The sequence below is a fragment of the Acinonyx jubatus genome, chromosome E3, assembly GCF_027475565.1.
Source record: "Acinonyx jubatus isolate Ajub_Pintada_27869175 chromosome E3, VMU_Ajub_asm_v1.0, whole genome shotgun sequence".
NCBI lineage: Eukaryota > Metazoa > Chordata > Mammalia > Carnivora > Felidae > Acinonyx > Acinonyx jubatus.
The window spans coordinates 19241457-19265440 of NC_069398.1; the positions used below are offsets into that span (position 1 = coordinate 19241457).

Here is a 23984-nt window from a genome sequence, read left to right on the forward strand (position 1 = left end):
TGAAACAGCTGGGGCCCAAGGGGACAGCGAAAGGAAAACGTTCCCGGCATTGTGTGCGACACCAGGCAAACGGCCTGAGTCACCGCTGTTAGTTGTATTTTTCCATCTCCTAGGCGCCCCTCCCAGCCCGCACGGTTTCGGTGGGTCCTACAGGAAGCGCCCCCGCGACGCCGGGCTTTACACGACCTGGCCACGCCCTCTGCGCGCCGCGCGTTGGCTCCGCCCACAGGAGTATCCGCAGATTCGCTAGGCCAGCTCTTCAGAATTACTTGGGCCTCTCTATACCAGGCTGGAAATTCTCATCGGCCTCCGAGAGCAGCTTTGGGCTGTAGCCATTTCTCCGGGGTCGAAATTGGGCATTCCCCAAGCTCTGCTAGTAAGAAAGATCCGGGAAAAGTGGCCAACTCTGCCAACGGGGCTTGGCTAACCAGGCATTATTTTCTTGACTCCACCAAGGCGGGTGAAGGGAGGCGACAGCTGAGGCCAGGACCACAAGGACCTGTGGCGAATCTGCAGCCTTTCAGGCCTTTGGCCGCACAAGGAAGGGGCAGGAAAGAAGAGCAAAGGAGCGCGCATCCCATCCACCGATTCGCCCCGCCCGCCTGACGAATCTGCGCCTGTTCAACGCGCCACTCAAATCTCCCCAGCTCTGGCTGGCCTCCTCCCCTCCGCCCCGCCCCCTTTTCCTCAGGGAGTAGTCGCTGCTTTCGTCGCCGCCGATTCGTCAAGGACCCCAGGCCAGAGCAGCTGGGTAGTCGTGGTGAAGCCCACTCTCCGGGGAATGCGGCCAATCTCCAGGCTCCCTGGGCCGCAACTCTGGAGCCTTAAAGGGCGCCGGCCGAGGCGAAGCCGCTTTCCTCGGCCCCGTGGGTCTCCCGGCGGCACCCGTGGCGAAAGTGCGAATGTAGACGCTGTGCCCGCTGGGCCTCGCGCAGGTGGCGGTGGTGTTTGGTGCGCGCGCCGGGGAGGTGGTGGTGGGGGGGCGCCGCCGCCGCCACCGCTGCGGGGCCGGGTCTCGCGCTGCCGCCGCCGCCGCCGCCGCCGCCTCGCGCCGCTGAGGTGCCGCGCGGGGTGGGGGGAGGGGGAGCCGCTCGCCACGAGCGGGTGAGTGAGGCCTCGCCGCGCGTGCGCGGAGATGGGGGGGCAGAACGCGCCGGGGCGGGAGGAGAGGGCAGCGGCGCGCGTTCCCCCCCCCACCACCCCCCCGCCCGGATTCGGGGCCGAAGCCGGGTCTCGAGCTCGGTCTCGCGGTGTTTCCAACGCCCCGAAGAGGTGCCACCTCTTGGCCAGAGGATCGGGGCGCGGGGACGCTAGCGGGTGTGTGGGAGCGAGAGCCGGGCTTGGCCCGGGCCGCTGGCCGGTGAGGAGGCGGGAGGGGGCGGGGCCTGCCAGGGGGCGGGGGAGGGGTCTTGCTCTGAGGCCAAGTGGGGCGCGCGCTAAGCAGAGCGGGAAGGTAAGGGGGCGCGAGATGGGCCTGGGGGCCTGAGGGGAGAGTTGGGAGGTGGAGAGAGAATGGGGTGTTGTGAGAGAGGGTACTTGGGGGAAAATCTGGGGGAGCTACGGGTCATGGTGAGGTGTGGAAACTGGGGTGATGAGCGGACCTGAAGTCTGGGCTGGTCGGTGAGGGGCAGCAAGGGGGTCAGGCCTAAGCCCTGAACCCCCTTGCCTATTCCTCTTTCCTGACAGTGTAAATGAGCAAAGATGGATCAGGAAGGTGGGGGAGATGGGCAGAAAGCCCCGAGCTTCCAGTGGCGGAACTACAAGCTCATCGTGGATCCTGCCTTGGACCCTGCCTTGCGCAGGCCTTCTCAAAAGGTGTACCGCTATGATGGAGTCCACTTCAGTGTCAACGTGAGTGCCCCAGGCCTTGTCATCTAGGGAACTCCAGGCCCCATTCTCCTCTGTTACCTCTGTTCAGCATCCTGAACTCCCATACCACAGACTGCCTTTCTTAAAAGTGTGCAACCAGAACTCAGCTCTTTTGCATGTGAGTCTCCAAATGGGCGTCCTAGAACGCAACAGTTTCACCTTGAGCTGTCTTTCTGTTCCTGCTTTCATTCCTAGGACTCAAAATACATACCAGTCGAAGACCTCCAAGACCCCCGATGCCACGTCAGGTCCAAAAACAGAGACTTTTCCCTCCCAGTCCCTAAGTTTAAGGTATGTATCTGCTAGACCCTGGTGTGGTGGCCCTTGGGAGGTGTGGAGGATCCATCCTGGCAGTTTTTGTCTCAATATAACCTGATAAAAGTGGTTTTCCTATGAAAGGATCACAACCAAGTCTTAAAAGCTCGGAGGCTGTGAGACTGAGTTGTTCTGGAGAGGAGTTGTGTTTATCTTCTAGAAAGTTATAGGTTAGGTGTCTCAAGCAGGAGTGCTGACTTCTTGAAGGATGAAGTAAAGGCACATTTCTTTGCTGTACCTATCACTGTGTAGTCCGTGTCACAGCATGACAGTGCCCTGGTGTGATATGCCAGTTTCTCAACAATTAAGGGTAGCGACAAGGCCAGGAAGGCCGTCCTTGGAGTTCTCTGCTCTTCACCCCTCGTTTGGTGCCTTGATCCATCTTGTTTCCTCAAAGTATTCCTCTTTCCCTGTGTAGGCAGGATACTCATCAGGCCTTGGACTGGCTCTTGAAAACTGATGGGTCTTGGTTTTCTTCACTAATCCTTTATTCTTCTTTATTAAATAAATATTTGTAAGGTTGCCACTCCATTTTTTTCACTTTGTGTATTCTCCCTGGACAGTCTCTTTCACATACACGATTTGGATTGTTACTGAGACATGGTGATTTCTAAATTTCTGTTTCCAGCCAAGATCAGTCTCTTGAACTCCAGCCTTTTATGCCTGGTAGAGGGACAGCTCCACCTGGAGGCCCCACAGACATCTCAAACTCAAGAGGTTGAAAAGAAGTTCTCTTTACTCCTTGATCCTGCTTTCCTTTCCATTTCCCTTTTACTGATGAATGGTAATACCATGTACTTAGCTGCACAAACTAGGAACCTGGGAGTCATCCTATGATTGTCCTCTTTTTTATTACATAATCTATCACCAAGTCTTGCTGATTCTTTTCTAAACACATTTCCTTTTTATTTTAATTCTTTTGTTTCCATTGCTGATTTTCTAACACAATTTCTGTATTCATTTTATGGGGTTTCTTGCCTCCATTCTCTTTTCCCATTTCATGCTCCACCACAGATGGCTCCTACCATTTGTATTTTTTATTTGGCTTTTACATTATTTTTGTTGTCCATGTTTTTGTGCATTGGCACATATGATTATAGATTTGACTAAGCCTCATCTCCTGCCTTGATGCTGTATATCTGTGTTCTACTCTACTATACGTTTTGCAGTTTCTTGAAAATGCCAAGTTACTTTATAGTTTCATGTTTTAAGTGCTTGTCACCTCTTGAACTCTTGTTACCCAAAAAGTCAAATAGGAGTGACACCATCTTTGTGAATTCTTCCTTGCCTCCACTCGGAACAACACTTTTCTTCTCTGGGTTCCTAAACACCCTGTCTACACTTTTGCGAACATTTGTGTCACAACAGTGACTACGTATATATGTCTTGTCTGCTTTCCTGAACAAGCATCTTTTTTTTTTTTCATCTTTGTATTTCTGTTGCCCAGTCCATGGTAAAAGCTGAATTGCTAAATTATTTTCTACAATTAATTTCTTTGACGTATACTTATTTCTCATTTGTACGTTTCTTTTCCTGATTTCTTGTATTATTCTGTGATGAGAAGAACTCAGAGCAGAGAGAGGTCAGACTGACGTATCTATCACCTGTTGGAGCCCCTCTTCCCCATTCCTTTGCCCGTGTTTCCCAGTTGTCTCTCTCTGAACCAAGTTCCCAAAAGGCAAAGGAACAGTAGTCAGTATTGAGACCCCAGACTCAAGACTCCTGTCTTCTCCACAGCTGGATGAGTTCTATATCGGACAGATCCCTCTGAAGGAAGTGACTTTCGCGAGGCTGAATGACAATGTGCGGGAGACCTTCTTAAAGGATATGTGCCGAAAGTATGGTGAGGTGGAAGAGGTAGAGATCCTTCTTCACCCCCGTACTCGCAAGCACCTGGGCCTGGCCCGCGTGCTCTTCACTAGCACTCGGGGAGCCAAGGAAACAGTCAAAAACCTCCACCTTACCTCCGTCATGGGCAACATCATCCACGCCCAGCTCGACATCAAAGGTGAGGGCTCTCTTGCCTACTGCCTAAGGTTGGGTTCCAGCAGAGACTTTATATGCAAATGCCTGTTGGGGCCAGGTGAATGATCAGGTTCATGATTCCTCATCTGCAATTCTTGGAGCCAGATGTGTTTGTGAAATCAGAATTTTACAGAGGGATTGTGGTTTTTATGTGTTTCGTGTGTGTGTCGGGGGGGGGGGGGGTCCTTGGCAAGGTTGGGTAGCATCTTACAGTCTAGCATGTAACATGTTTGTAAGAAAACATATGAAGGGTTATACTAGGTAGCATCAATAAAACCTAGTAAATAGCCTCAGTTCAGATCAAGTTTTGAGACCAAATTCAAAAAAATGTTTGGTTTTAAGTTTTGGGGGGTTTTGAAATTTTGGATCGAGAATAGGGACCTGTACAGATAAGTGAAGCAGTCTGGGTTTCTGTGTTGAGAAACAGTAGGGAGGAGTCGGGGACTGTAGAGTACACAGTCATCTGAAGGAGACGGCTATTAGTTGGTATTAGCCAGTTTGCACTTGGGAATGAAAACTACTGTTGCCAAATAATGTTTTTATAGTAAGCCAGGAATCTAGGTTTTTGTGTGAAATCTCATTGTTTTTAAGTGCTGAAAATCCCTCCCCCCCCCCCCCCCCCCCCCGCCAAATTTTTAAGTGATTGTGTAGGGCAAATAAAACACAACTGTGGCCTGGATTTAGCCCTCAGGCTGCCATTTTGCAACCTTTAGTTTGTAGGATGAAGAGCATGGTGGGATCTAGCATCAGACGACCTGGGTTTGAATTCCAGTCTGCCACTGACCAACTTTGTGACTTTGTGCAGGTCAATTTTCTTTGAGCCTATAAAATAGGGGTACTGATGCCTTTCTCTCCTGATGATTATCCAACTTAGATTACTAATTTATGAGTGAAGATGTTTGATTATAGATTGTAAAGTGCCATTCAGTATGTTGTTGTATCATTAGGTAGAGATGAGGTAGGAGGTCCCAAAGGTAGAGACAAGGTAGAAGATCTGAAATCCCTGAACTCAGGACTCCAAGAAATTATAGGAAACTTGAGGCCTGAGAAAGAAATGGGAAAGCCAAAGAAGGAAGGAGTTGTTTCTTCCATCTGACTCTTGATGGCTCCCATTTTCCTCCCTCCAGGACAACAACGAATGAAATACTATGAACTGATAGTCAATGGCTCCTACACCCCTCAGACGGTGCCCACTGGGGGCAAGGCGCTGAGCGAGAAGTTCCAGGGCTCTGGTGCAGCCACTGAGACGGTAAGAAGCTTGTTGCCACAGCCCTAGCCACGTGGGCACAGTGCTTGGGTGCCAGGAACAGTATTTGGGAGGTTCTGGACTTCCATTAAGGATGGCAGGAGCCAAGAAAAGATGCAGAGATGCTTTCAAAAGACAGGGAACTGAGGTTCTTGTTTTGGGGAAGGGCAAGTTGTTGTATGGTACTTGATGTCTTCTTTTCTCCGTGCTCTACTTTTGTCCTCTAGACTGAATCCCGCCGCCGCTCCTCCTCTGACACGGCTGCTTACCCGGCAGGCTCTGCTGGGGTGGGCACTCCTGGCAATGGCACCCCCTGCTCCCAGGACACAAGCTTCTCCAGCAGCCGACAAGACACCCCATCTTCCTTTGGCCAATTCACCCCTCAGTCCTCCCAAGGAACCCCTTACACATCTCGGGGCAGCACCCCCTACTCTCAGGACTCTGCCTACTCCAGCAGGTGCAGAGTAAACACCCTCTGGGACCCCCAGATTCTGGGAGTTGACACTAGAAAGAAGAAACCTGGAGTCTCCCTAAAAGGGAGTCGGGAGTAATTTGTCCTGGTTTCTCTTATGGATTCAGCCAACGGAATCCCTGTCCACAGGGAACCCCCTGTCTAGCTAGAAACCCAACAGATCTTCCTTTGGGGGCAGTGTCAAGGGCGCCTGGGTACTGAGAACCAGGACACTAGGGTTTGGTCCTACAGAACTGAACCTAGCTAACTCCTGCACTCTTTCTCCAGCACCACTTCAACCTCCTTCAAGCCTCGGCGGTCAGAGAACAGCTACCAAGATTCTTTTTCCCGCCGCCATTTCTCTGCATCTTCAGCCCCCACGACCACCTCTACAGCTGCCTCCGCCACTACTGCAGCCACTGCCTCGTCCTCCTGCTCATCTTCCTCCTCTTCTTCGTTGTCCTCGTCCTCTTCATCCTCCTCTTCGTCCTCATCCTCTCATTTTCGTGGTACTGACTCAAACTACCCAGCGTATTATGAAAGCTGGAATCGCTACCAACGCCATGCTTCCTACCCTCCCCGCCGCGCAACTCGGGAGGAGCCCCCTGGGGCATCTTTTGCTGAAAATGCAGCTGAGCGCTTCCCACCTTCCTACACCTCCTACTTGCCCCCTGAGCCCAGCCGGCCTGCTGACCAGGACTACCGGCCTCCTGCCTCAGAAGCTCCACCCCCGGAGCCTCCAGAACCTGGTGGAGGCGGGGGTGGGGGAGGGCCCAGCCCTGAGAGAGAAGAAGCTCGGACCTCCCCCCGCCCAGCCTCACCTGCCCGCTCCGGCTCCCCAGCCCCAGAGACCACCAATGAGAGTGTGCCCTTCGCTCAGCATAGCAGCTTGGATTCCCGCATTGAGATGTTGCTGAAGGAGCAGCGCTCCAAGTTTTCGTTCCTGGCCTCTGACACAGAGGAAGAGGAAGAGAACAGTACCACAGGCCCTGGGTCTAGAGACATAGGGAGTGAGGTGCCTTCTGGGTCAGGTCATGGGCCCTGCACGCCCCCTCCAGCCCCAGCTAATTTTGAGGATGTGGCACCTACAGGGAGTGGGGAACCAGGGGTTACCCGGGAGTCTCCCAAGGCCAACGGACAGAACCAGGTGAGGTTGGGGTTAGCCAGCAGAGATGACTGGGATCTGGGAGGCAGGGTTGGGTCTGGTGGGGTGGGGGAGGGAATTAGATAAGAGAACAGGGATTTGAGGAAAAGCCCATGGAAAAGGCAGAAGTTTCATGTGATCCTCCTCTGCACTCCTACAGGCTTCTCCGTGCTCTTCGGGAGAGGATATGGAGATCTCTGATGATGACAGGGGCGGTTCACCCCCTCCGGCCCCAACACCTCCCCAGCAGCCTCCACCCCCTCCTCCACCACCCCCTCCTCCTCCTCCCTACCTGGCTTCCCTACCCCTTGGTTATCCTCCCCACCAGCCTGCCTACCTCCTCCCACCACGCCCTGATGGGCCACCACCCCCTGAGTACCCCCCACCTCCTCCGCCACCTCCCCACATTTATGACTTTGTGAATTCCCTAGAGCTCATGGATCGACTTGGGGCTCAGTGGGGAGGGATGCCCATGTCCTTCCAGATGCAGACCCAGATGTTAACTCGGCTCCATCAGCTGCGGCAGGGCAAGGGATTGACTGCTGCCTCAGCTGGCCCCCCTGGTGGGGCTTTTGGGGAGGCCTTCCTCCCATTCCCACCCCCCCAAGAGGCAGCCTACGGCTTACCCTACGCTCTGTACACACAAGGGCAAGAAGGCCGAGGGGCATACTCCCGGGAGGCATACCACCTGCCTTTGCCCGTGGCAGCTGAGCCCCTGCCCTCCTCCTCGGTCTCTGGAGAAGAGGCCCGGCTACCTCCCAGGGAGGAAGCAGAGCTGGCAGAGGGCAAGGCCCTACCGTCAGCAGGCACCGTGGGGCGTGTGCTGGCCACCCTAGTCCAAGAGATGAAGAGCATCATGCAGCGAGACCTCAACCGCAAGATGGTGGAGAATGTGGCCTTTGGAGCCTTTGACCAGTGGTGGGAGAGCAAGGAAGAGAAGGCCAAGGTGAGGGCCAGTGCTTGGGACTAGGGAAAACCTGGGGCTCCATTGGAGGAAGTAGACTTCTGGCTTTTCCAGGCTACACAGCTCAAAGTAAAAAATAGAGACGATCAAGGCAAGTGGAGAGAGACTGTGTAACCACTTGATGGGGCACAGTGGTTGAGCAGGAGAACTGGGGCAAATGGAACAGTAGGAAAGCATAAGTTTGAGGGGCCTCTGGGTGGTTCAGTCAGTTAAGTGTCCAACTCTTGATTTTGGCTCAGGTCATGAGCTCAGGGTTGTGAGATGGAGCCCCGCATTGGGCTCTACACTGGGCGTGGAGCCTGCTTAAGATATTCTTTCTCTCTCTCGCTCGCTTGCTTGCAGAAAAACAAAACAAACATAAGCTTTAGAGTCAGAGGAGCTTTGTTCTAGCTCTACTGTTTGCATGCTTCTGGCAGACGAGGCCCTTAAGTCTCTCTGGGCTTCAGTCTTCAATGTGTCCATCTGTAGACTAGGAATAATAAAGGGGGATGGACTCAATGAGCAGACTTTGAAGAAATGTCTGTATGGGGGCTGGTGCAAGGGTGGTGTGGCGTAGATCTGTGTCAAATAGAGGAGTGAGTAGATGCATTTCTGTATTCCTGGGACCTGGGAGTAGTTCTCAGGCAGGAGGCAGGAGGGAACGCCTGGGTTCTGGGGCTCAGTCCCCCTACTGCCTGCAGCCATTCCAGAACGCAGCCAAACAGCAAGCCAAGGAGGAGGATAAAGAGAAGACAAAACTCAAAGAGCCAGGCCTGCTGTCCCTCGTAGACTGGGCCAAGAGTGGGGGTACCACGGGCATCGAGGCCTTCGCTTTTGGGTCAGGGCTGCGAGGGGCCCTGCGGCTGCCTTCTTTCAAGGTACCCAGAACTGGTCTTGCCTAGTAGGGAGGAGACAGCAGGGTGGGAGTTCCCTTCCTTGTGGTAGGGGTGGTCGGGAACCATGAGAGTTTGAGTTCTAAACAGGCTCTGTCTCTTTCGGCGCCCCAGGTAAAGCGAAAAGAGCCTTCGGAAATTTCAGAGGCCAGTGAGGAAAAGAGGCCCCGGCCCTCCACTCCAGCTGAGGAGGATGAAGATGGTGAGTGGGAAGTCAGATGGAAGGAGAAAAGGGAAAGGGTGCTAGCTTCTGATAGGAAAGTAATAAGCAGAGGTAAAGGGTGAAGATGTCAGAGGGCAAGTAGCCAAGTAGAGGTTTTGGTGCAAGGTTAAATGAAAGCAGTTCTGAGATGTGTGAGAAGCTTAAGATGGGGTCATTCCTGGGTTCTAGTTGTGGTTCTTACTCTGGCGTGCTGATTGAAGTTTTCTGTATTTCAGTTTTCCCCTGTAAAATGGAAATACTTTCAACATTTAGAGTCGTAGGATTTCAGGGTTTAACAGGTCATTGGCCCAAGTTCCCCATCTAAAGCTCTTCTGCAACCTCCCTCCCAGTTTCCCTAAGTCTGAGGTATTGGTTGATAGCTTACGTGGCTAGGAAACTTCTTTATTGAGTCCGATTTGCTACCCTGGAGACCCATTTATCTTAGTACTGTTTTCTTGGTCAGGCATAACAAGTCCTCTCCCTCTTCCACCCAACCCAGAAAAGGATGAAAGGTAAAACGGGTGCAGTATGTTTAAACTCTATAAAATGTTATAGGTAGCTCTGGGGTTTTGGGTTTTTCTCTGTTGAGCTTCAGCTTCTTGTCTGTAAAATGAGGTCTGTAAAATGTTGGACTGTCAGGAAGATCAGCAGTGGTGTGTGCAAAAGCTCCTTTGGGCCAGGGGAACGGGGACTGTTAACTGCTGATGGTAAATTGCTCTAACAGCCACTCACATGCACCTAGACCCTGAGCGAGAGAAGGAGGCTGGAGAGCCGGGACGTCCGGGAACCAAGCCCCCAAAACGAGATGAAGAGCGAAGCAAGACCCAGGGCAAGCACCGCAAATCCTTTGCTCTGGACAGTGAGGGGGAGGAAGCATCCCAGGAGTCCTCCTCAGAGAAGGTGAGGGGTGCCCGGTTCTTGCCAAAAGCCTACTTGCTGAGTTCCTGTCACCACAGCCACCTTCTCTCTGGGCTGGAGCCCAGGTAGCTGTGCCTCCGGGAGGACAGTTGTTCTTCTCCTGTTAGTCCCTGTTTGTCCTTTTCTTTAAGGATGAGGAGGATGATGAGGAAGATGAAGATGATGAAGAACGTGAGGAAGCCATGGATACTACAAAGAAGGAGACAGAGGCATCAGATGGTAGGTACAGACAGAACACAGTAGAATTCTGGCTCAGGGAAGAAGGAATTCAGCTGCCTATCGCTTCCCTGAGTCCACAGAAATTTCATGCTAGATTTATTGGCCACCTTTGCCTTTCCCAAAAGCAGCTGTCCTTTAGTCCTATCCTTTGGAACGCTTGGCCCATTGTAAACAGTAAGTCCAATACCCAGAACACTCCCTTCTGTTTACCTCCTATAGTGAAACTTTGCTCCTTTCTGAAGACAGCCTAGCAGAATGTACTTAATTTGCCCAACCCCTCAAGATAAGTGGTCCATGTTCTCCTGCCAGCCCTTGATAACTACCAGACCATGCCTTTCTGCCTTTGAGCACTGCTCTTCCTTTAAGGTCCAGCCACCGAACCATGCTTCCCCTTCCTCCCCTCTCCCCTTAGCTGCCATCACCAGATACTGCTCTGCTCTTCAGTTGAACACCTCCTCCCTCCACATCCGTTGAGTCTTGGATATACGGTTAGTCTTTCTTCTCATTCATTTGTTCAGAAATCGCTGTTGAGCCTCTACTGTGTACCAGGCGCTGTTCTGGGTATTGGGGACACATCTTTCATGCAACTTGTGATCAGTTGGAGGGGAGGAGGAGACTTGACGAGTGAACAGATAATAGCACCTCAGAGATACATTAGTTGCAGAAGAGAAACTAGGTTACTGGGGTAGAGAGTAACGGGTGGGGGAGCTGGGGAAAGATGGGCTGTTCTAGATCTCTTGGAGAAGGAGTGCCTCTGAGAGGTGCCATTTCAGCAGAGGCCAGATGGGAGAATGATGATCTGAGAGCCTATCTTTTCAGGAAAGAAGAGGGCAGGGTCACCTCCTCTAAGGGGGCAGACTGTTGTATATCCATTTTGTCACTGCTTTCTGTCAGTTTCACCACCTCAGTGTTTCTTGGATTTGTTGCCTTCATTGTTCCTGCTGTTCTGTCTTTTCTCAGTTAGAGTCTTCATCGGTTTTGATTGATTACCTCGTCTTTGTTTCCATCCTTCTTCCTCCATTCCAATCCATTTTCCAGTCTGCCAATGGCATTTTCTTTTCTTCAGCGAACACCTGACCCTGTGACTTCCTCCATAAAGTCGATTCCTAGCGCCCTATTTTCTATAAGATGACTCCTCCTCTTGATACGTTAGACCATTTATAACCTAGCTCCCATTTATCTGTTCAGCTCTATCTTGCCATTCTCCAGACCCGTCCTTGGCCACCAGCACTGTCTATTCTAATTTATCCATTTGTGTTCCTCAGACACTTCAAATTTCTTAACTTCTTACAGAATTCTTCCAGTGTATTGCCCTTTCCCAGAGGCATAAAACATATATTTTTAAAGCTTCTTTTATCCTACAGTTCTTTTTATGAGTCTGTCGTCTAGGCAGCATTTATAAGACCCACTTTGGGAAAAGCTTAAAGCAGACCGCTTACTGGTCTCCAGGTGTCTCACCTTCCCTCACCTTTGACATCCCTGTTCAGCCCTCGTGTCTGCTTAGTGTACTTTTTTTTTTTAATGTTTATTTATTTTTCAAAGAGAGACTGAATGCGAGTGGGGGAGGGGCAGAGAGAGAGAGGGAGACACAGAATCTAAAGCAGGCTCCAGGCTCTGAGTTGTCAGCACAGAGACCCAACACAGGGCTCAAACTCATGAACTGTAAGATCATGACCTGAGCTGAAGTCGGACACTTAACCGACTGAGCCACCCGGGTGCCCCTGCTTAATGTATTTCTACTTGTCCTTCTTGACTTCAGCATCTCCCTCCCAGGGATCCCTTCCCTGACCGGATCTTCCAGGTAGAATCCAGGACTTCCCTTTGCCATGGTCCCCTAGCCTTTCATGTTGAGGTTTATCTCACCGTGAACAAATAGTGTGTTTATTCAACTCCTTGAGGGGTGGACTTCCCAGCACCTAGCACAATGCCTAACCTGTCCATGATAGGGAGTCAGTGAATGAACCCATGGCTTGACCAAGGGAGGGGTGTTCCCACCTCGCCTGATTGCCCCTTCTGGATTTCCAGGCGAGGACGGGGAAAGCGATTCGTCCTCCAAATGTTCTCTGTATGCCGACTCAGATGGTGAAAATGATAGCACGTCAGACTCCGAGAGCAGCAGCTCATCCAGCTCGTCATCGTCCTCATCTTCCTCCTCCTCATCCTCCTCATCCTCCTCATCATCTGAGTCCTCCTCTGAAGAAGAAGAGGAAGAGGAGCAGCCAGCAACCATACCCTCAACGTCCCCTCCTCCCAGAGATGTCCCTGCGCCCCTGCCAGCGCCTGTGGAAGAGCCTGAGCCAGAGCGGGTTGCAGGCTCCCCAGTCACACCTGTCCCTGAACAGGAGAAGTCTCCGGCAAGACCTGTAGGTAGGTGATGCTGAGCTGTTCATTTGGTCTCTGTTTATGTGTCTGTCTGTCTTTGTGAGAACAGTGACAGGGTTAGCAGTTTTTAATTATGTACAAGTATGTGACTTTGAAAACGAAAGTCACCATCTCCTGTCAGTCCTTCCTTGGAGACATTTATGGCCACATTCAAACTGCTGTCATGAGCGGTTTACAGAGCCAGGGCAGGGTGTTTGGCTAACAAGGACAACAGAATGGTCTCCAAGTTAATTAAGGAAAATCCCAATTTAACAAATTCCTCCTATTTTTCTTGAGTCTGTGTCTTAAATGTGTAGTGGATACTTGCAGGTGATTAAATGGACAAATAGGTGGAAAGCAACTAGTAACAGCATTGGCTTGGAACTTAATTTTATCTTTGCTTTCTTTTGTGGATTTGTACATTCAGTTATTTTATAGCACATACACATAATTTGTCCTTCTGAGTGAACTGTTCATTCAGGCAGTAGGTATTTATTTACTGAGTACAGTTGACCCTTGAACAATGCAGGGGTTAAGGGCACCAACCCCCCTGCACAGTCGAAAATCTATCCATAACTTTTAACTCCCTTCAAACTTAGCTGTTAGTAGCATACAATTAACTGGAAGTCTTACTGATAGTGTAAGTAGTAGGTTATCACATATTTTGCATATTATATGTACTACGTGCTGTATTTTTACAAGAAATAAGCAAGGTAGAGAAAAAAACGTCATCGAAATCTTAAGGAAGAGAAAATACATTTATGATACCTTACTGTATTTATCAAAAGAAGTGTGTGTGTAAGTGGCCCCGTACAGTTCAAACCCATGTTGTTGAAGAGTCATCTGTACTTTACAGTAAGTGCAAGGGATACAGTGGTAGGCACAATAAGTCCTGTTCTCACTATCCTGAAGCTTATGGTCTGTAGGGAGAGACAGTTTAGTTGAGTAATAAATACCTAAGAAAATCTGTGGTTACAAACTGATAAACACCACAATAGAGGACTCTGAGAACCTGACTACATCTGTGGAGACATCTTTGCTGTCTTCTGTGCTGAAGCATCATTGAGCTGAAATCAAGGTAAAGCAGGCAGCCGGCATTAATGACTAGCATGTGCAAAGGCCCTGAGGGCAGAGCAAACAGCATATTGGAAGACATAAAAGAAACCTTCTGGATGGTGGAGAGTGAGGAGAAGCTCGGGTGACTTCTGGAGAGGTGAGCAAGGGCTGGGTCGTACAAAATGGGTAGATCATACGAGGAATTTGGTCTTTATCTTGAGGGCAGTGGAATGCCATCAGAGCAATGACATGATCATATTTGTGTTCTGAAAAGAAGCAGTGCCTAGAAAATTTGGAGAGGGGCCAGAGTTTGTGGAGGAAGAATAAGAGGCTATTGCAGTTAGTAAGTAAGGGAACCAATGGTGGTAACTTGGAGTAGGGTGTTCTTAGCATGGAATTTGTAAGTCAGTTTTCAAGATAGGCTTTGTAAATGCATGTGGCCTTCCAGACATCTCTCAGATATTACTGAGAATCTGGTCTGAGATGGACAGTGACCACATGAAGACCTCCCAGCACTGGTGCACTCTGTTCTGGTGCAGACCTCACGAGTCAAAGCTCTCATTAATCCTAAAACACCTCTCCCAGCCTCTCCTGAGTCTGTCGGTAGCAGAAGAGCTGGTGGTGGTCAGAGGGCATCAATCTCAGTAGGGTGGGATGTGGTCAGTTTTGCATTTTGCCAGAAAGATCATTCAGGCAGGAAAGGGAAGGATTCGGAGAGGTGAGGAAGGAGGTAGGGTGACCCGTGTAAGAGTTTGAAGGGATGCGGGTAAGTGAAGGGCGTGAACCAAAGCAAAGGTGGTTATGAGTGAGGTGTAAGGAGTAGAAGTGGGGATAAGGATTTGAGAAATTTAGGAGATAGAACCACTTGGTCGAACTACTTTTTGGGCAGGGGAAGTCAAGGAGGAGAACCAGAATTAGGAAGAAAGCTGATGTTATGCTTTAGGGTTGACTTTGACATGCCTCTGGGACCTCCAGGTAAGAAACATCCAACAGGCAGTTGGATCAGTAGATCTGGGGCACCTAGGTGGCTCAGTCAGTTGAGCGTCCGACTTCAGCTCAGGTCATGATCTCATGGTTTTGTGGATTTGAGCCCCATGCTGGGCTCTGTGCCGACAGCTCAGAGCCTGGAGCCTGCTTCGGATTCTGTGTCTCCCTCTCTCTCTGCCCCTTCCCTGCTCATGCTCTGTCTTTCTTTCTCTCTCAAAACTAAAAAATCAGAAAAAAAAGAATTAAAAAAAAAGTAGATCTGAAGCTGTGTAAAGAACCAGTGGGCTGGAAATGTAAATACTTGGGAACAGGGCAAGTGTGGGTGTGAACATGCTCGTTGTATACCCTAGAATGATGTGATAAACCCTAGAACAAGAGAAGGGCTCGTGCCTTACCATTGTGTAAGAGACAGGTGGGCAAAGGGGAGCCAGAGGAGGCCAAATAGGAGCTATCAGCAAGATAGGAAGGAAACTAGGACGCTCAGTTTTCAAAGGGAAGGAGTGGTGTGTACCAACAGGCTGAAAGAAAGGTTGTAAGATAGGAAAAGCTTCTGCTGGATTTGGCAGTTAGGGGGTCACTAGTGACCTTATCAATTTCAATAGAGCAGATCAGACTGGAGCCAAGTTATGGGGTGTTCAGGAGTAAAGGCAGGTGACAGAGATAACCAGCCTTTTGGAAGGGTAGACTACTCTTGTGAAAAGAGAGAGAGTTGATCGGCTGTAATGAGTAATACTAACATTTCTTGAGTGCTTCCTGTGTGCCAGGCTATAGGCCTAGGACATTACAGATTTGTCTTCTTATTTAGTCCTCATTCCATCCCTGTTACTCCCACTTTACAGATGAGGAATCTGAAGCTTAGTGAGATGCTCAAAGTCACCCAGCTGGGATTGGAGAGACAGCAAGAGAATACAGGATTGATGGAGGCTTAGTTTTCTAAAATAAGTGAGATTGAAGCATGTAGATATAGGGCAGAGAGGAGGAGGCAGATAGATAGGCCAGGAGAGAGAGAGCAGTATCTGGGGGTAGAGGGGTGGACTCTAGGTCTGATGCACATCCTTAATTGGGGAGGCAGGGAGATGTGGGATTTCATGCCTGAGGGCCTTCTGTGCATCAGACCTAGAGGGCATTTTCTGAGCTCCATGGAATGGCTGGAGGAGGAGCCTTGGGGAAGGAAGTAGAGAAGGGAGTAAGGTTGAAAAGGGACCCGGGCTTGGTTCAGATGCCCCGCTGAGACTGGGGCTCAGGGGTGAAAGAGGAGGGAGCACAAGTGGTTGGGCAGAGTCAGGGTTGGAGGTCTCCATACAGGGTGGCTGTGGCAGCTGAAGGATGTGGAAAGTGCCGTGAAAGGAGAAGACAGAGTGAGGGCCCTGCAGGCAGGCACAAGAAGGAAGGCAGCTCATTTAGGAGGACAGGCTAGAGGGAGCTAGAAGGTGGGGAATTGAATAGGTGTGGTGCCATGTGGTGAACTGAAGAGACCTGGGGAAATGTGATCAGAGGGCAGGGCGTCAGAGTGTAGGGGTCTGAGGTGGCACCATTCCAGGGATAACAAGGTCAGGTATGGGACTGGTGGAGGCTGGCTGAGGATGAATGAAGGCAGGCACTGGAGAGGGGAGAATGGGGTGAATGGGTGAGATATCAGAGTCTCTTAGGTAGGGTGCCTGGGAGGCTGAGTCAGTTAGGCATCTGAGTCTTGATTTTAGTTCAGGTCATGATCTCATGGTTTGTGGGCTCGAGCCCCGTGTCAGGCTCTGTGCTGGCAGTGTGGAGCCTGCTTAGGATTCTCTCACTCTCCCTGCACCTCCCCTGCTCTCACGCTCTCAAAAAAAGAAAAAAAAAAGCCCCTTAGGTAGATGGCAGAAATGGGAGAGGAGAGGAAAGTTAAGGCAGGTCTCTTGGCTTTTACCGAATGATAGGGATATTTGAGTTCCCAGGATGCACCTTGATAGAGGATATGTGGCCTGATGGCAAGAGAGGGCTTGTTTAGTGGAACCCAAAGATGGGACCTGGACACCCTTTAGGATTTGCCTCTCCCCCTCCCCCTCTGCCGCCTCCGCCTCCTCCTCCTCTTTTTCTTCTTTTTTTAAAAAATGTTTGTTTATTTTTGAGAGAGAGAGGACAAGTGTGGGAGGAACAGAGAGAGAGAAGGAGACACAGAATCTGAAGCAGGCTCCAGGCTCTGAGCTGTCAGCACAGAGCCCGACGCGGGGCTCGAACCCATGAACCGTGAAATCATCACCCGAGCTGAAGTCAGATACTTAACTGAGACACTGAGGCACCCCGATTTGCCTTTATTCTATCTTCTGGTGTGGTTCATTCCTTTCTCCTGCAAATGGGCTTCCCCTGCTTCTTTATTCCAGCAGATGTCCACGCTGCAGAGAAACCCATTCCTATCTGAGATCCTTATTCTCAGGGAAGTTTCTGGTTGGGCTGCCTTGGGTCAGGTAGTCATCAGTTACTGATGGATGGGCGCAGGGAGTGGGGCAGGTCATGTAGCAGAAACATTGGCTTCTGGGAGTTGTAGACCAGAAAGGTACCCCAAAAGTTGTCTCCCTAAATGAAAGGTATGGCCAGGTTTCTTTCAGGATAGGAAGCAAAAGAAAAATCTATGTGAAGAAGCTGAGCCAGGAGGGGAATTTTTTCCCTCAAGAGCCAGACTTCCAGAGGGCACAGTGAGCTAGGTTGGAATGATGGGTCAGAGGCAGGGCTGCCCCAAAACAGCAGAGAGGAGAAGAGGCGAGAAGACTGGAGGACCTGGGACGAACACCCAGGACCACCCTGTGGCTCACTGCTGGCTGAGACACCAGATGCTGTCCAGAGTCTCAAGAGATAGCAGGCTGAGGACGTTGCTGGGGGTGCCTGGTTGGGGAACGTCTGTTAAGGCAGTAGACACATGTTGATCACTGCCTGCTTGGGTCAGGCCTGGAGCTGGCTGCCCTTTAGTTCTGGGAGTGTTAGAGCAAGACGTGAAACCACAGAGCCCCACTACAGGATGTCCAGAGCAGCATGGGGAGGTGGATAAGAGCACAGAATTCAACCCAGGCTGTCTGGGGTGAGCTGTGTGACCTTGGGCCAGTTATTAACCTCTCTCTGCCTCAGTTTCCTTATCTGTAAACTGGGTTTTATTAATAGTACCCATTTCACGGGCTAGTTGTCAGGAATGAAATGAGTAGTCAATATATGTTAAAGTCTTATATTGGTACTTGACACAAAATATTAGCTAATAATCTGCCAGACTAAAAAGACTGGCACTTAGGAAGCACTGGCCTTCTGGTTCTGAGAGGAAGTCACTACCAGTGTCTGAAGAAGCTGGGGAAGCCTTCACAAAGATGGCGTTGAGCTGGGGCTGAAAGTTGCATGTGAGCTTTCCCAACGTGCAAGAGGAGAGAGGCATTCCAAACAAAGGGAGCCACGTAAATGAAGGGCCAGGGGTCTGAAAGGCCATGCCTGTTCTGGTGGGTGAAACCTAGGAAGAGAGAGGGTCAGTCTGCAAGACAGGGTCTGCCTCAGGGAAATGTGTCTGGCTTGAGCTGTATTCAGACCCTCTGTTGGGACGCCCAACAGAGGAAAGCTGTGTCTCTGGGGGACTGGGGAGAGAACACCGCCTGCCCAAGACCATGTGTCCCCTCCCCAGGCCACCCCCCCATCCTTAGGATCTCAGCTTCACTCTCACCTTCTTTAGGGGAGTCTTGACCCCTGTGCACTTTGGCAAATCTCTAGTACTGTTTGGCATGTGGTGGGGAGGAAACAAATTTTATGCAGTGTTTTAATACAAAGATTCGGCTTTTTACATTGTATCTTTCTCACCTCACTAAACAGAGAAAGAACATTGTTTGTAGTTGAAATAACGGATACTTTAATTCAGAGACTGGTTAATTGCATCCTCATTATACACTGCCTGGCAGAACTCGTTTTGGCCTGTGTGCCTAGTCCTTGGACGTAGTTCAGTCAGTCACCACCAGTCTTGGTAAACAGGCTACAGTCTAAGTATTTGTTTCCCTGGAGCTCCTATCCCGACTCTTCACAGTTTGGGCTGTGCCTTTGTTTCCCGTCATTGTCCCCATTGGATTATAAGCTCTGTGAGGGTTTTGAAAGTGTCTGCTTGATGTGTTTTTCCCACGCCTGCCAGAGTTGGTGCTCAGTGGCTGTTTGTCGAATCTCCTCCCGCCGCGGGAGCCCACAGTGCTGAGGACATTGCAGCCGGGAGGCAGCAGTGTGTTTGCTGAGTGAGCCCAAGTGTCTGCTGGCAGTGGGGGCGAGCGTGCAGCCTGTCAAAAGGCAGCCTGGACATGGCCTCCTCAGCGAGGCGGCCGGTGCCCTGCCCACGAGGAACCTCTTGTCTGATGACGTTGGCCCAAGTTGCTGACCCTCTCCTTTTCCCTGTGTTCTTCCTTCCCCAGGTTCCACCGAGGAACCACCTCCCAGTGTGCCCCAGCCTCCCCCTGAGCCGCCAGCAGGTCCCCCAGCCCCCGCCCACCGCCCTGACGAGCGCCCCTCCTCTCCTATCCCTCTCCTGCCCCCACCCAAGAAACGCCGGAAAACCGTCTCCTTCTCTGCTGTGGAGGAGGTGCCGGCACCAGAGCCTCCCCCAGCTGCCCCACCACAGATCAAGTCTCCTGGACCCGTCTCCCGCAAAGTTCCCCGGGCCGTGGAGCGGACCATTCGAAACCTGCCCCTGGACCATGCGTCCCTGGTCAAGAGTTGGCCCGAGGAGGTGTCCCGAGGAGGTCGGAGCAGGGCTGGAGGCCGAGGCCGCTCTACTGAGGAGGAAGAAGCTGAGCCAGGGACAGAAGTGGACCTGGCAGTGCTAGCCGACCTGGCCCTGACCCCAGCCCGTCGTGGGCCAGCCGCCCTGCCTCCTGGTGATGACTCGGAGGCCACAGAGACATCAGATGAGGCGGACCGCCCGGGCCCCCTCCTCAGTCACATCCTCCTGGAGCACAACTACGCCTTGGCCGTCAAGCCACAGCCCTCCACACCGGCCCCTCGGCCTGTGGAGCCAGTTCCTGCCCCTGCAGCCCTCTTCAGCTCCCCAGCAGATGAGGTCCTAGAGGCCCCTGAGGTGGTGGTGGCTGAGGCAGAGGAGCCAAAGCAGCAGCAGCAGCAGCAGCAGCAGCAGCAAGAGGAAGGCGAGGAGGAGGAGGAGGAGGAAGAGGAGTCAGAGTCATCCGAGAGCAGCAGCAGCAGCAGCAGTGACGGGGAGGGTGCCGTTCGGCGTCGCAGCCTCCGCTCCCATGCTCGGCGCAGGCGGCCTCCCCCGCCCCCCCCACCCCCTCCACCCCCCTCCTTCGAGCCCCGCAGTGAGTTTGAGCAGATGACCATCCTGTATGACATTTGGAACTCAGGCCTGGACTTGGAGGACATGGGCTACCTGCGGCTCACATACGAGCGGCTACTGCAGCAGACAAGCGGGGCTGACTGGCTTAACGACACCCACTGGGTCCATCACACCAATATCCTGGGCCCTAAGGCCGGCCTGCTCTGGACAGGAAGGCAGGCCCCAGGGGTGGGGGCAGGCTTCCCTGGGGTTGCACGGCTGGGTAACGTCCCCCTCAGATTGCAGCTAGCACCTTTATCTCTCTCCCTATCCTGTTCTGTCTGCCGCATTCAGCTTGGGTATTTCTCCTCTAGCTTCCGGGCCAGCCTTTTCTCTGTCTCCTGCCCCTTCTCTGGCTCCCCAAGTTTTTCTGGCAGAAAATGTGGGATCTGAGACTTCCTTCTCTCTCTTTTTCTATCCTCACTAAATATGCTGAGGACCTCCAGCTAAGTTCAGTCACCCTTTCCTTGGGCTGGGACTGGGGAGACAGGGGAGGGGCCCCAGGGGTCTGGCCAGTCAGGAACCCATTTTCTTCCTTAACATCCTGCACTCACCAACCTGAGCACTCCAAAACGCAAGCGGCGGCCCCAGGATGGGCCCCGTGAGCACCAGACAGGCTCAGCCCGAAGTGAAGGCTATTACCCCATCAGCAAGAAGGAAAAAGACAGGTACCTGGATGTGTGTCCTGTTTCTGCCCGGCAGCTAGAAGGAGCGGACACTCAGGTAAGGCTCTGCCCTCGTATCTGGCCCACTGGGATCTCTTCCCATGGTTTCTCCTGTCGTTTACCTCACCTCTGTCCTATTTCTCCCAGGGGACTAACCGTGTGCTTTCGGAGCGCCGGTCTGAGCAGCGGCGGCTGCTGAGTGCCATTGGCACCTCTGCCATCATGGACAGTGATCTGCTAAAGCTAAACCAGCTCAAGGTGAAGAGCAGGGACTTAGGGGAAGAGAGGCTTGGTGGGAGGGCAGCATCATAAAGTCCCCTAGGGGTGGGCATGGAGGGAGGTGAGTGGCCAAAGAACCCTCCTGCCCTAGAGGTCTGCAGGAAAAGCAAGGAGTTAGGTTGAGGGAGGCACCCAGCAGCACGGTCTGCCTTCTGCCCTCTAGTTCCGGAAGAAGAAGCTCCGATTCGGCCGGAGCCGGATCCATGAGTGGGGACTGTTTGCCATGGAACCCATCGCAGCTGACGAGATGGTCATCGAATACGTGGGTCAGAACATCCGCCAGGTGAGGCCCCGAACCCAGCCCCCAGTCAGAGGGGATGCTGGCATGAATGCCATCCATTCTCTGCATAAAGCCCCATATAACCTCCCAGCTCCAGGACATAGTCGGTGAAGCCTGCCTCTTTCTGTTTTTCCTTCCTTCAGCAGTTAGTAACGGATACTAGTAAACTAGATGGTGATGATCCAGCAAGAAACAAGACCAGTATTCTCTCTCCCTTTAAGCACCTCGCACAGTTTAGTGGAGGAAGACAGGCGCTGCACAAACAACTGCAGGAAAGGATGGCCTTCGGTTAATCAGAAAGGGGCTCAGGGAGGCAGCAGCGATGGGCGCACGGTGATGTTTAAGGCAGGAGCTGAAGGATGATGAGAAAATACCAGACTCAGATGAGGGGAAGGATGCTCCCAGTTGCCCAGCAGCACATGAAAAGGCAGGGTAGTCTAAGGAGGGCAAGGAGGTCACCGTGACATAACCCTAGAGAGGCAGGCGGAGCCAGTCTCCACAGAGCTTGGGAGCCATGTTGGTGAGCTGGGGCCAGGGGTAAGGAGAGGGAAGCTGCCGTGAAGCACCAGGCACTGGCTGCTGTGGGACAAAGGGGACAGCTAGAGACGAAGACCAGTGGGGCGCTGTTGCGGAGATCCCAGTAGGCCCTGGTGGCCTCAAGTAGTGGCAGCTGGGGTAACAGAGGAGCCTGTGGGTCCAAGGTAGCTGGCGGGACCGGACGACAAGTTAGCTCTGGAGAGTCAGGGCAAGGGCGAGGTGAGGCCACCTCTCAGTGCTGCTCTGAGCAGCTAGGGTAGGTCGCCTGCCAGTGAGGTGGGGAGTGAGGAGGAGGAGCGGCTCTGTGGTTGAGATGAGTTCCAATTGGCACATGTGGAGTTGCAGGGCCCCGGACATCTAGAGGATGACGCCCAGCAGCTCCACGGAGGTGGATTTTGGCTAGAGATGGAAGTTTGGGAGGAGTCCCTACCACTTTTCTGGCAGTTGAAGCCCTGGAAGAGAGTGAGATCACCCAAGAAGAGAATACAGGGGACCTTATTGTGCATTTCCTGGGAAGTAGTTACTCCTCCTTGCACAGAATGTGGGCACTAATGGCGACAGGTGGCAGCCAATGGGTGCTTGTTTTGGAGAGAGAGGGTCCTGGGAGAAGAGATGAACAGGAGTCAGTCCATGAAATGGCCACTGTCATCTCGGGAAGTGGCCCAGCCCCACCATACACTGGGGGCTTCACTAGGGGCCAGGCAGAGGCTCCAGGAGGAGCCAGTGGCCACTGCTTCTGCCCAGTGACCACCACAGTGGCAGCCAAAGGTGTCGGGGTTGGAGAGGCCCTATGAGGGAGGGCTCCTGGAAGCAGTGAGAGTATCATCGCCTTAGGTTGACAGCCAGAGAAGAGCTACATAGGTCCAGGACAGGTTGATGTGGCCCCCAGGGTGGTAGGTGGGTGACTGTCCCGATCCCCTTCACGGGGGCTGGTGGGGTCAGGCCTGGTCTGGCAGGGAGCTGAGGGACAGCACCCTGACTGTGGCGGCACCCCATCCTACCAGATGGTGGCCGACATGCGGGAGAAGCGCTACGTGCAGGAAGGCATCGGCAGCAGCTACCTGTTCCGGGTGGACCATGACACCATCATCGATGCCACCAAGTGCGGCAACCTGGCGAGGTTCATCAACCACTGCTGCACGGTGCGCGGGGGGCCAGGCCAGGGTGGGATGGGCATGGGGGTGGAGGGCGGCCACGGCTCACACTGCCCTCCCCTCCTGTAGCCCAACTGCTATGCCAAGGTGATCACCATCGAGTCCCAGAAGAAGATTGTGATTTACTCCAAGCAGCCCATTGGTGTGGATGAGGAGATCACCTATGACTACAAGTTCCCGCTGGAGGACAACAAGATCCCATGTCTGTGTGGCACCGAGAGCTGCCGTGGCTCCCTCAACTGAGGTGGGGCAGGACTGGTGCCCACGCCCCTATTTATTCCCCTTGGTGCCCTGAGCTCCCAGCCCCCCAGCCTTAGTGGGCTCAGCAGGGCCCACATGCCCCCATCTCCAGATACGGGGTTGGGAGGCCCTGAGCCCAGCAAGGGAGCCTCAGTCCCTTGAGGCAACTTCTGCCTCCCCTGTCGCCCCTGCCCACCCACCCCCTAACTTTTTTTTCTTTGCGGAGAAGAAGCTGTAAATGTTTTGTAGCTGCCAGCAGCTGTTTCCTGTGGAAACCTGGGGTGCCGGCCTGTACAGATCCTGTTCTTGGGGTGCTGCATAGCCCCCTTGCTTTGTGTTAATGGGGACTTCCCCTTTGTGCCCTGCGTGCACCCCTCCCCAGTTTAGGGGGTCTCTAGGGGCAGTGGCCATGTTCTCCCCCTGGGGGGGGGGCTCTGTGCCCCCAGTCCTAGGGACTCCGTGCCTGGAACCCTGCCTCATCTTCTGTTCCTGCCAGACCCTGTGGGTCACCCTCCCACCCTGGTGTCTGGAAGCTCCTGCTCTGCCAGGCCAGGATGGTGGGGGGGGCGGGCCCTTCCTGTTGGGCTGGATTGTACATATGTTAATAGCGCAAACCCAACGCCACATTTTTATAATTGTGATTAAACTTTATTGTACAAAAGTGCTTGGTGAATGAATATCTTTGGGAAAGAGCAGGGTGGGGGGATGGGGGTTGAGGACAAAGGATGGGGCAAGTGAAGAGAGGGGGAAGTGGATGGCCTGAAGTGTGGGGTGGGTAGACCTACAGACTCAACCACCATTGTTCTGGGTCACCTAATAGGCTGGAATAGTCATCCAGAAATCCCCCACCAAGGTCAGCCAGAGCTGGGCCAAGGTCAGGCCTCTC

At 52.6% G+C, this 23984-nt stretch overlaps 1 protein-coding gene across 5 annotated transcripts; it reads left to right on the forward strand.

Annotated features, from left to right (window-relative positions):
* The first annotated feature begins 756 nt into the window (after positions 1 to 756).
* On the forward strand, positions 757 to 23762 carry SETD1A (SET domain containing 1A, histone lysine methyltransferase). Of its 5 annotated transcripts, none has more exons than XM_027051640.2 (19): positions 757 to 896; positions 1687 to 1851; positions 2065 to 2160; positions 3922 to 4192; positions 5337 to 5458; positions 5683 to 5912; positions 6195 to 7053; positions 7211 to 7996; positions 8695 to 8871; positions 9001 to 9088; positions 9831 to 9988; positions 10138 to 10225; positions 12251 to 12592; positions 19027 to 20079; positions 20494 to 20666; positions 20756 to 20866; positions 21051 to 21170; positions 22709 to 22846; positions 22928 to 23762. In XM_027051640.2, the coding sequence occupies exons 2-19, from the start codon at positions 1702 to 1704 to the stop codon at positions 23099 to 23101; spliced, it is 5136 nt and encodes a 1711-aa protein (XP_026907441.1). In that variant the 5' UTR covers positions 757 to 896; positions 1687 to 1701; the 3' UTR covers positions 23102 to 23762. The 5 variants fall into 5 exon arrangements, with proteins under 5 accessions (XP_026907441.1, XP_026907440.1, XP_026907443.1 ...); XM_027051639.2 differs by having other exon boundaries at positions 796 to 935; XM_027051642.2 differs by having other exon boundaries at positions 796 to 935; positions 12305 to 12592.
* The last annotated feature ends 222 nt before the right edge of the window (positions 23763 to 23984 follow it).

Bases quoted from the DNA above. Each gene is read 5' to 3' on its own strand.
- SETD1A (XM_027051640.2), top strand. From the start codon at position 1,702: ATGGATCAGGAAGGTGGGGGAGATGGGCAGAAAGCCCCGAGCTTCCAG. The intron at 5,913-6,194 runs GTGCAGAGTAAA...CTCTTTCTCCAG, and splicing joins GACTCTGCCTACTCCAGCAG to CACCACTTCAACCTCCTTCA. The intron at 7,054-7,210 runs GTGAGGTTGGGG...GCACTCCTACAG, and splicing joins AGGCCAACGGACAGAACCAG to GCTTCTCCGTGCTCTTCGGG.